A 12136-nucleotide genomic window follows, 5' to 3' on the forward strand; every position below is an offset into this window, starting at 1 on the left:
AATTATAGCTAATGACCGCCTCCCTTCTTCCACCCCACCGCCCCCTTTCTGAGTCTTTTCCCAGTACTCAACCTGGACTCGCACCTGTGTCTCCCCTCCCCTTCTACTTAAATTCCCTCTTCTAGCGTCACAATTTGTAGCCTTCAATCCTTTTGTCTCACATCTTCAGTCTTTTCATGTCTGGCCTTTGTCCAACCACCTGCTCATCAAAACCCTTCCTCACCTGTATCAACCTACTACCTGCCAGTCTTTGTCCTGCCCCTTCTCTCTTCCAGCATTCTTTCTCGTCCCCATCAACCCCCTCCTCTGTAAGGGAGGAAATTGGTTACTGTAGTGTGTGGCACTGATGAGAAATTATAGATTCCAGAGAAAAAGAGTGGGGGGAAACAGGATTGCCCTGAACTGGCATTAACTTGTTGGGCCAAACGGACTCCTCCCATGTTGAAAGCAAATATGGATTCTCAAACCATGATAACAATCAACTTAAAGAGAGATTTTAATGAGATTAAACTAACAATGTCATCAATGGTGCAACAAGACATTTTCTTTTTCAAGCCGTTTAAACAAAAACTAAATTTTGAAGATTGTTTAAAACATTGCTACTCATTACTCAATGGTACAATCTTTCCGAAAACGTTTTTATTTTTACTTCTAAAATATAGTTCACAGTAATGGGCCTATTTATGCTAAAATGTTCACATGATTTCATTTAAAATAAGCAATTATAATTTAAACCATTTTATTTATACAGAAAAAAATGGCTACCTTTGTTCAGTTGTGAGCAGGATTTCAACAGACTCAAACAGTAATCACTGAAGTTACATTTCTAAAGGTATGAAGGTTCCAGGAGCATTATCATGAAATTCCAACATCATGTAAAGTAAATTGATTTGAACAGTACAATCTCCCAGTGAGAAGAAGCAGGTTCTTCTTCATCTCTGGAAGATGCATAGAGAACTGAAAAGAAACTGGGTGGCATGGCGGCAGAGTTGCTGCGTTACAGCACTCACAGCGCCAGACACCCGGGTTCGATCCCGACTACGGGTGCTGTCTGTACGGAGTTTGTACGTTCTCCCCGTGGGTTTTCGCCGAGATCTTCAGTTTCCTCCCACACTCCAAAGATGTACACGTTTCTAGGTAAATTGACTTGGTATAAAGGTAAAATTGTCCCGCGTGCGTGTAGGATAGCACTCATATGCAGGGATCACTGGTCGGTGTGGACTCGGCGGACTGAAGGGCCTATTTCCGTGCTGTATCTCTAAACTAAACTAAACTAAACTAAACAATCATTTTCAGTGACCAAAGACAAAAGAAAAATGTGAACACAGATACCGTTTTAATACAAGGTATCACAAAATGCTGGAGTAACTCAGCAGGTCAGGCAGCATCTCTGGTGAGAAGGAATGTGTGACGTTTCGGGTCGAGACCCTTCTTCAGACTGATGTCAGGGGGGGGCGGAACAAAAAAAGGATATAGGTGGAGACAGGAAGACAGTGGGAGAACTGGGAAGGGGGAGGGGGAGGGAAGGACAGAGGAGCTATCTGTACCATCATCTGCAGTTATTTTCCTACACTACATTCCATTTTAATACAAATCATCCGAACACATGATTCTGTATGTAACCAAAAAGGATAAGGATCGCTCCTTTATAGTGCAGTTTTTAAAAGAGATCTGCAAGAATGTTCCATGTAATTATTATCAAATCACACTTAAATCCAACCCCTTTGATCAATGTACCAAAAAAATGGTAAATGTAGACTTTGCTGATTTTACTTGTCAGATAAAATTTAAAACTGATTGATCTGGAATTTAACTACTTAAACAACATTGCAAATCTACAAATCCACAGCCACCTCAAGTGACTAACCATCTAATATCGATGCAATTGCATGCAGCCTAATTTTACTTTAGACTTCCACAAGGGCTGCACTTGCCTTTTATGATCCCCTGGCCCTTTCAATAATATAACGAGTATGTGTTATTAAATTACCATTCATTTTAATGATCAAAAACGTTTCATACATTCAAAAACATCACTTCATATCATCTGTAGGTAGACACAAAATGCTGGAGTAACTCAGCGGGTCAGGCAGTATCTCTGGAGCAAAGGAATGGGTGATGTTTCGGGTCGAGACCCTTCTTCAGACTGAGTCTTATTACACAATCAGATCAACATGACTGGTTGAAGTGTAAATCTGGCATTGCTGAATCTGAATACGAATGTTGTAGTCAATGAAGCACGAAGGATGGTGAAGGGGGTTGCAGTTTTTTTCTGAAACATGTCCCGTACTGTTTCATGCTTTTCCAGCCACCGCCATTCATTTGGGTCATGGATTCTCTTATTCCCCAGTGCCATTTTTCAGCATATCCCTCACATCCTTCAATATCCCTAACACTCAGTTTAAATAAATGGACCCATTATGCTTTAACAGATTCAATAAATGATTGTGCTGACCATTATCGTCATTCTATATATATATTTTTTCCATGTTGAAATACCTGCAGTGTATTTCATTTTGATATCAAACACTTTGTAAAATGTTAATAGAAAAATGGTCACCAATCAGGTAGTTACTTCATGCAGCAATATCCCATCATGTAACGAACAGCAAAGTATTTTAAGAGAAAGTAGAAGTCTCAGCACTGTTTCACCTCAATATAACTCTTTCACATAAGCACATAAACTCTTTCACGTTTTGCCTATTTCTTTAAAAATTGTGTGATCCGAGCCATAAAATTGCTCAAAATATAGTCCAAAGATATTTAGCAATTACTTTTGTCCTCGACCCCGGCTTACAATAAATAATTTTCACAATGGCAACAATCTATGCTTTGCATTGGATGTTTGCATGTATGCATGTACACATTTACAGAAGAAAATAGAGGAATAAATTTAAAAAGAGAGATTTAAAAACGGTTCAGAAACTTATTTACAGGAACAACATTTCCAAGTTCGTAAGACTGGCAAATCTCATTTTTCTTCGGTTTTCACCAAAAGATTTGTAAATTAGCATTGAAAGATGGATTTACAACTCCTATTGTTTATTTGTAAATTAAAAGAAACATTAAATACAATATAAGCAAATCTATTGACTTAAAACTTAAACCAATGTAAAATAAACAACATTCTAAAGATTTGATTTAAATATATTATATGTCGAGGAAAAGATCCAACATCCAAAGTAGTTAACAGAAATTGCAATACTCATACTAGTGAAGGATTGGGTGTGTAGTTGGCCAGTTCTAGTGTAGTGGGTAGTAGTCTTCTCCAACATTAGCATAGAATACACAACCTTCTGTTTTATGTCTGTGCGATCCCTTATACGACCAATCATACTATTTCAATACATGCTCACACAAATAGACAATTTTACAATGAGCACTTTCTGGACAACATCAAACTGTTTGTCCCAAATATCGCACCATTTTATATTTTTTATTGAAAACTACATTCCACCTGAGAATTAAATATAAAAATAGTCTTTAGGAAGCGTAACAAGAGGCCATTATGGAAAATTCTCAGCAAATATATGGATGTAATCGACAGGATTCAAGCATTGGATAAAGATTCCACATATGATAAAGCGCTCTGCATCGATGTCAAGCAGTATCCTTCTTCACCAATTAAATATCTAAAGAAAAATATATTTTGCATTAGCTTTCTTCAAACTACGTCAGATATATCAGTGCATTAGGAAATGTACATGTAAATGCCACATTGTTATATTATTGGATCAGTCACGGTCTTATGTTGGAGCCCCTGTAATATAATATCTATTATTACACTCATCTTTGATGCTTTGATTTGGTAAATATTTTGTCATTATAACTTCATTATTTCAATGCTTCATAAGAAGAAACAAGTCCACTTACAGTCCAATTACTCTCAACAATACCACACTCAAGTGTCTTTTATTTTACATGCATTCTGCAACAATTGAAAGATAAAAAGTATCAGGACTGTGGCTTGAAATAAACTCTTCCTATCTACTGGAAAATACTACATGTCATACAGCTTCCAAATAAGTGATCATGATGAATTTACCTAGCATGGGAATATTTTTTCCAATAAAGTTGATTACCAAGTGGAAGATAGTAAGAATCCATTAAGATATGTGAAAATATAACTTGATTTGAATTTAGTGTATGTTCCTTGGGGTTGTGTTGTACACAATTAAAAGTCTCATAAAGATGGAAATCTTAGAAATAAAAGTTTTAAGTGCAAAGGCTTTTGATCAACTGTAAGTAATTAGAAAGCTCAATAGGAACTAAATAATGCTCACAAACACAATCCTTCTTCATCAATCTTTTGATTATATATTTTCCTCTCAAAACTGACAGCGATTAAAATGCTAGTTGTGTTACAAGAAGCCAGTTGCTGTGGGGTATGGAGTTAGTTCCAGACAGCTCCCGAGGGCAAATTCTGTCCTACTTTATTGTGGTGATGGGTACATGTTAGGAAATCACAACTTGACACTAGGAACAGTCCATTTGAGAGGAAGATAATGAGATGTGCAATTATTCATCTTAAACCAAAATTACTTGATACAGACAAATGCTGCAGGATTATATACAATGCTTTTCACTGTTGACTAGGAAGGTTTAAAGGTAGTTTTATATCTGTAAATAATTTAGTTCAGAAAAATTAAGTCAGTGTTACCTTTCCTGTTGTATTACATAGTAATGGGTATCTATGCTTTGAAACATTCCAGCTCAAGTTCAAATATAACCCAGGAGATAGAGGATAAATGTTCTATTGACTCTTCCACCACTGCCAAATTCCAGAGTAATTCAGAATAAGTATCAATAATATAATATCTTCAGAATCATAAAATAGAAAATCTATCACTGGACGTAAAATATCTTTATAGAAAATTTCTTAGAAGGTGTTCGATAAAGCCCCACAACCAGTAAAATGTTGATAGTTTACTGTCTGTCCATTGGGATATCTGATGGTTCATAAGAAGAAACAAGTCCACTTACAGTCCAATTACTCTCAACAATACCACACTCTAGTGTCTTTTATTTTACATGCATTCTGCAACATTTGAAAGATAAAAAGTATCAGGACTGTGGCTTGAAATAAACTCTTCCTATCTACTGGAAAATACGACATGTCATACAGCTTCCAAATAAGTGATCATGATGAATTTACCTAGGGAGGGAGGGAGGGGGAATGGAAGGAGGGGGGAGGAGGGAGGATAAGGGGGGTTGAGGGGGATGGAGTGGGGAGGGGAAGGGAAGGAGAAGGGGGGAAGGGAGGGGAAGGGGAGGAGGGTGGAGGGAGCGGTGAGGGGAGGGGGAGGGAGGGGAGGGGAACGGGGTAGGGGGAGGGGAGGGGCGGAGGAGAGGGTGCTGCACCAATGCAGGAGAGGTTTGGGCCCCACTTGGTCTAGTACATTTATGACAATTGAAGAATAGTGACAAGTATATACAGAGATGCTTTATGAGGATATTGCCAGGACTTGCAGGCCTGAGCTAACGGGTGAAGTTGGGCAGGTTAGGACTTTATTCTTTGGAGGGCAGGGGAATGAAAAGTGATCTCATCGAGGGGAATAACGTCAAGAAGGGAATTTATAAATGCACAGACCCCCTTACACAGAGTAGGGGACAGAACCAGGGGGCACAGTTTTAAGATAGAGGGGAAAAATTTAATGGGAACCTTCGGGGCAACGTTTTCATATGGAGGATGATGGTGTATGGAACGAGGTGCCAGAGGAGATAGTTGAGACTGGCACGATAGCAACAATTAAAAGGTATTTGGACAGTTAAGTCAATAGGAAAGGGATGTGGGCCAAATGCAGGCAGGTAGGACTAGTGTTAGATGGGATATTTTGGTTGGCATGAACAAATTGGGCTGAAGGGCCTGTTTTCATGCTGTATGACTCTATGAAGTGGGCGAACAAAAAAATCCACACTAAAGCAACCATACCCAAACGGATCCTGGAAAATATGAAGTGTCTCGAGTGAGGATCCCAAAAATACATTTGTCGACATTGGAGCTGGATGAATTATAGATATGCCAATATTCAACTAGTAATGAAATTCTGTCATTGCGTGATCTTATGAAATAATTAGTTCAAGACTCAAGAACCCATTTTGCCATCTGGCAAGTGTTGTTATTTAATTCATTTCTTCAAGCATGATTTTGTTTTGTTCATTTCCTTCATACATCTTTGGAATAGGTACAAGTTGGTCAGGGAGTAAATCCATGTAGAAGGAATTATTCTGTGGTTAGACAGGCTGGTGCCTTAAGATTTGATTGATACAGTGTTTTACCTATCTAAAATTTATTGGATTGAATAAATGGAATTCCAGAAGATTATATAATTTGTGTCTTTTATATCATCCGGAGTTTGCAGTCAGTGGTGAGGGGACATGATCTCCTCTTTGGACCCCTGTTGTGTCAAGTGCCTTCTGCAGTGAGAAGTCAGCAACTGTGAGAATCAGCAAAGCAGTGTGTTGCAGATCTCAACTACTTTTGTACTGTTACAATCCCCTTTAAATTTACTGCTTTAACACTCTTTCTGAAACCCAAACCAGAAGAAAGCGATTTTGACCATCTACTCTCATAATCCTCTCTACTTCTTTGCTCCAGGGAAACCAAGCCAAGCCTATCCAATCTCTTCCAATAACTGAAGTCCTCCAATCCAGGCAATATTCCAGTGAATCTCCTTGGCACTATCTCCACTGCAATCACATCCTTGGAGGAGTCTAAATGCTTAAATCTTACTGCGCACAACTTGTCTTGTAGCAAAAAAAAAAGACAGTAAGTACTGGAGTAACAGTGGTTCAGGCAGCGTCCCTGGAGGACATTAATAAGAGGACATTTCGGAACGGGTCCCTTCTTTAGACTGGTTGTAAGGGGAGACAATGAAAGGTCGAAGTGAGGAGGGGGAAGGATAAAGCATGCCAGGGAACAGGTGAGCACAGGAGAGGGGGGCTTTTGGATAGGCAGATGGTTGAACAAAGGCTAGAGATGGAAAGAAAAGAGACAAAAGGATTGAAAAGTTGTGAGTTGTGAAGCCAGAGGAAGGAATGTAGATGGATGGGGAGGGGAGGAATAAAAGACCTGGATGGGGTGCAGTTGTGGGGGGTGGCTGGAAGAAAGGGGGATGTGGCGGAGAAAGGGGGGGGGGGGAGAAACAGGAGGGGAAGGGGGATTGTTAGAGGTTATCTAAAATTGGAGAATTTAGTGTTCACACTGTTGGGACCCAAGCAGAATATGAGGTGCTGTTCCTCCAGTTTGCATGTGGTCTCATTCTGGCAATGGAGGAGGCCCTGGATAGAAAGGTCAGCATGGGAATGGGAAGGTGAGTTAAAATGGTTAGCAACCAAGAGATCCAGTAGGGCTTGGCGGACTGAGCGCAAGTATACCAAGTTAAGTTCATTCCTCTTCTCACTCACATACATTGAATCAGTATCCTCTAACACATTCCATTTTAAATATTTGCCTTCAAGTTTAAATTCTCCTGTGGATTTACAGATGTCAGATTTGTATCCTGCATGATTCCACCCATATCATCTGCCCAAAGCCAACACTTTTTATTCTTTGGTCCTTTTGTGTGTAACCCTTTACTGGAGACAAATCATTTACTGCATTTAAGTATTTACTGCGTGATTCCAGTTTAATAGTTTCATACTTCCTGTATTTTGAACAATTATGCCTCATCCTCTTCACTTCTGTCTCCTTCCGTAAATGAAAACACTTTTAAAAGGACATCTCTTGACTCACAGCTTGAAGAAGCGTCTTGACCCGCAACATCACCTATTCCCCTCCTCCAGAAATGCTGTCTGACCAGCTGAGTTACTCCAGCTTTTTACCACATGCAAACTGGATGAACAGCACCTCATATTCTGCTTGGGTCCCAACAGTCCCACAACTGCACCCCATCCAGGTCTTTTATTCCTCCCCTCCCCATCCATCTACATTCCTTCCTCTGGCTTCACAACTCACAACTCACAATATTTTATTCAAATATTAAGAAGGGTTTCAGGTCAGCACCACTACCACACCTGGGGCAGTCAGATCACCTGTCCATATTCCTAACTCCAGCATACACCCCACTCAGGAGGAAAGCTCCAGTCACCATAAAGACTGTTAAGACATGGCCTGAAGGAGCTTCCTCGCAGCTGCAGGATTGCTTCGAAAGGACCAACTGGGATATTTTTGAGGATCAGGACTTGGAGGAGTACACATCAACTGTACTTTGCTACATCCAAAACTGTGTTGACAATGTCACCGTCGACAAACGCATCCGGTTGTATCCCAATCAGAAACCCTGGATGACAAAGGATGTCAGGTCTCTCCTCAAGGACCGTAACACCGCCTTCAGGTCTAGTGATAGAGCTCTATACAGTGCTGCTAGAACCAACCTGAAGAGAGGCATCAAGGATGCCAAAGCGTCCTACAAGAGGAAGATTGAGGACCACTTTACCAACAATGACCCACGGCGGGTATGGCAAGGCATCCAGCACATCACCAACTACAAGACCAGCAACCGCACGACTGCCGACGGCGACGCCTCGCTGGCAGAGGAACTTAACTGTTTCTTTGCTCGTTTCGAGGTGAAAGCTACAGTGGCAGACATAACACCCTCTCCAGCACCTGACAGCAACACCTTCACTGTGCAGGAGTATGATGTTAAGCGCGTGCTCAGAGCAGTGAATCCCAGGAAAGCTGCAGGCCCCGATGGTGTGACGGGCAGAGTGCTGAGGGAATGTGCAGACCAATTATCTGAGGTCTTCACAAAAATCTTCAACCTGTCCCTTTTAAAATCCACCATCCCTCCCTGCCTGAAGTCCGCCACAATCATCCCACTGCCGAAAAAGTCTGTCATCAGCGGCCTTAACGACTACCGTCCGGTAGCACTCACACCGGTCATCACAAAGTGCTTCGAGAGACTGGTCCTGCAGCACATCAAAGCCAGCCTCCCACCCACCTTCGACCCACACCAGTTTGCCTACAGAGCAAATAGGTCTACAGGGGATGCCATCGACACTGCTCTTCACACTGCACTGACCCACCTTGAACACCAGGGGAGCTATGTGAGGATGCTCTTCCTCGACTTCAGCTCTGCCTTTAACACGGTCATCCCGAGCAGACTGGTCACCAAACTTTCTGACCTTGGATTTTCCCAAACCATCTGCCAATGGATCAAGGACTTCCTGATCAACCGCCCCCAGACCGTCAAAATAGGCCCTCACCTCTCCTCCACCATTACACTGAGCACCGGCTCACCACAGGGCTGTGTGTTGAGCCCCATCCTTTACTCCCTCTACACTCACGACTGCGCCCCCACCCATCCCACCAACACCATCATCAAGTTCGCGGATGACACGACTGTGGTTGGACTCATCTCAGGAGGAGATGAGACAGCCTATAGGGATGAAATCCAAAGGCTGGCAGCATGGTGTTCAGTGAACAATCTTGTCCTGAACTCCTCCAAAACAAAGGAACTTATAATTGACTTCAGAAAAACCAGTGTAGAATACGACCCACTCTACATCAATGGGGTCTGTGTGGAAAGGGTACCCGCTTTGAGGTTCCTGGGTACGCACATCGCAGAGGATCTTACCTGGTCTACCAACACCATCACCACAGTAAAGAAGGCACAGCAGAGACTCCACTTCCTGAGGATCCTCAGGAAAACCAACCTGCAGGAGAAGCTCATGTTGTCCTTCTATCGCTGCTCCATCGAGAGTGTGCTGGCATACTGTATAACCACATGGTATGCCAGCTGCTCAGAAAAGGACAGGAAGGCCCTTCAGAGGGTCATCACGACGGCCCAGAAGATCATCGGCTGCTCACTGCCCTCCCTGGAGCACCTGTTCAGCCTACGCTGCCTCAGTAGAGCAGGCAAAATAATAAAAGATCCATCCCACCCCGGCCACCGTCTGTTTGTTCAGCTGCCCTCTGGTCGACGTTTCAGGTCGATCAAATCCCGAACAAACAGACTTAAGAACAGTTTTTACCCCAGGGCCATACGAGAACTGAACACTACCTTTGCACTAGGCAACACCGTTAAAAAATCTTGTACTTAATATAATTGTATTTATTTGTTTTTGCATTTATTGCATATATGTTTGTACGCACCGTCAGGATTGGCTATTTTTTAATTTCATTGTACTCGTTGCAATGACAATAAATGAATATTATTATTATTATTATTATTATTATTATTATTATTATTATTATTATTATTGTGTCTATCTTCTCTTTGATCTAGAGAAGGAGGTCATTTGGCTTGCTGAAAATGTGCCATTGGGCAATAAGGTTATGATTAATCCTGTATCTTGCCTCTTCCTCAGATAGATTCTTTTAGTATCAGTATCAGCACCAAATATCCACAGCAAACTGGGAAGGGAAAATACCAAAGGTTTTGTACTGTCACGATAAGGCCATTTCGCCTTATCAGCATTACTTGCCTGATTTTTATCTTCAGTCCATGACCCGAGTTCTTTCCTTATCTCTCACTGCCAGGTTAGGTGTGCATTTATCTTACACTTTGAAGATATTATTTACCTTAGAACACACTAAAAAATGCCTCTCTCGGTTGTCTTGAAGCATGTATCAACTCAATCTGAGATGGTGGAACAAAACCTCAAGGATTTAAAAAAAAGATTAATGAAAGGGCGGCACGGTGGCGCAGCCGTAGAGTTACATAGAAACAGAGAAAATAGGTGCAGGAGTAGGCCATTCGGCCCTTCGAGCCTGCACCGCCATTCAATATGATCATGGCTGATCATCCAGCTCAGTAACCTGTAGCTGCCTTCTCTCCATACCCCCTGATCCCTTTAGCCACAAGGGCCACATCTAACTCCCTCTTAAATATAGCCAATGAACTGGCCTCAACTACCTTCTGTGGCAGAGAATTCCACAGACTCACCATTCTCTGTGTGAAGAAATGTTTTCTCATCTCGGTCCTAAAAGACTTCCCCCTTATCCTTAAGCTGTGACCCCTGGTTCTGGACTTCCCCAACATCGGGAACAATCTTCCCGCATCTAGCCTCGCCAACCCCTTAAGAATTTTATATGTTTCAATAAGATCCCCCCTCAGTCTTCTAAATTCCAGCGAGTATAAGCCTAGTCTATCCAGTCTTTCTTCATATGAAAGTCCTGCCATCCCAGGGATCAATCTGGTGAACCTTCTCTGTACTCCCTCTAAGGCAAGAATGTCTTTCCTCAGATTAGGAGTTGCTGCCTTACAGCGAATGCAGCGCCGGAGACTCAGGTTCGATCCTGACTACGGGCGCCGTCTGTACGGAGTTTGTACGTTCTCCCCGTGCCCTGCGTGGGTTTTCTCCGAGATCTTCGGTTTCCTCCCACACTCCAAAGACGTACAGGTATGTAGGTTAATTGACTGGGTAAATGTAAAAATAAATAAAATTGTCCCTAGTGTGTGTAGGATAGTGTTAATGCGCGGGGATCACTGGGCGGCGCGGACTCGGTGGGCCGAAGGGCCTGTTTCCGCGTTGTATCTCTAAATCTACAACAAAAAAAAGAAATGAGATGAAAATGTAGATTAGCCTATAGGGCTAATGACTGCTCTGCTAATTTACCCCTTGTTTAGACGCAAAATGCTGGAGTAACTCAGTGGGACAGGCAGCATCTCTGGGGAGAGGAAATGGGTGACGTTTCTGGTCGAGACCCACCTTCACACTTCAGTTCCTTCCACGCATTACCCTTTTTTAGGAAAGGCAATTTCTGAATCAGTTCATTAAATATATATCTACAGTTTTTCTACAGTTGAAAAAACATTAAGCGATAACAGGCCAAATACTCGGTGCCTGTGGTATGTTTCTTTTCTTTAAAATGCTTGTAAATACAGCAAAAATATTGCAGCCTCTTCAGAAGTATTGCCATCATTCTCATATAAATGATTTATCTAGTTTCAGAAAATGAGACAATATGTGGTGGGAACTGGTTTTTAAAATGAAAGATGGGCTCTGAAAGAAAACCAAGGTGGATAGCAAAAAATCATTTTGTTCAAAAAAGCAAACACACTTAACATCTGGCGAAGAGGTGTAACAAGCTCATTATTTTTGTTTTATTATATGCAGATTAATAGTAGTTTGCAGTTTGAATAGAGTGAACATGATCAGAATTGTAATTGTAATTGTTATCGCAGCCTTG

At 41.7% G+C, this 12136-nt stretch overlaps 1 protein-coding gene across 3 annotated transcripts in view; it reads right to left on the reverse strand.

Annotated features, from left to right (window-relative positions):
- Positions 1 to 669: 669 nt before the first annotated feature.
- Positions 670 to 12136, reverse strand: part of vps9d1 (VPS9 domain containing 1) — a 69282-nt gene continuing 57815 nt past the window's right edge. For all 3 annotated transcript variants that reach the window (XM_078400780.1, XM_078400779.1, XM_078400781.1), the window contains one exon: positions 670 to 3632. In XM_078400780.1, coding sequence (XP_078256906.1) covers positions 3551 to 3632 — 82 coding nt within the window. In that variant the 3' untranslated portion in view covers positions 670 to 3550. The remainder of the gene's footprint in view (positions 3633 to 12136) is intronic.

Source organism: Rhinoraja longicauda, chromosome 6 (genome assembly GCF_053455715.1).
Source record: "Rhinoraja longicauda isolate Sanriku21f chromosome 6, sRhiLon1.1, whole genome shotgun sequence".
Classification (NCBI taxonomy): domain Eukaryota; kingdom Metazoa; phylum Chordata; class Chondrichthyes; order Rajiformes; family Arhynchobatidae; genus Rhinoraja; species Rhinoraja longicauda.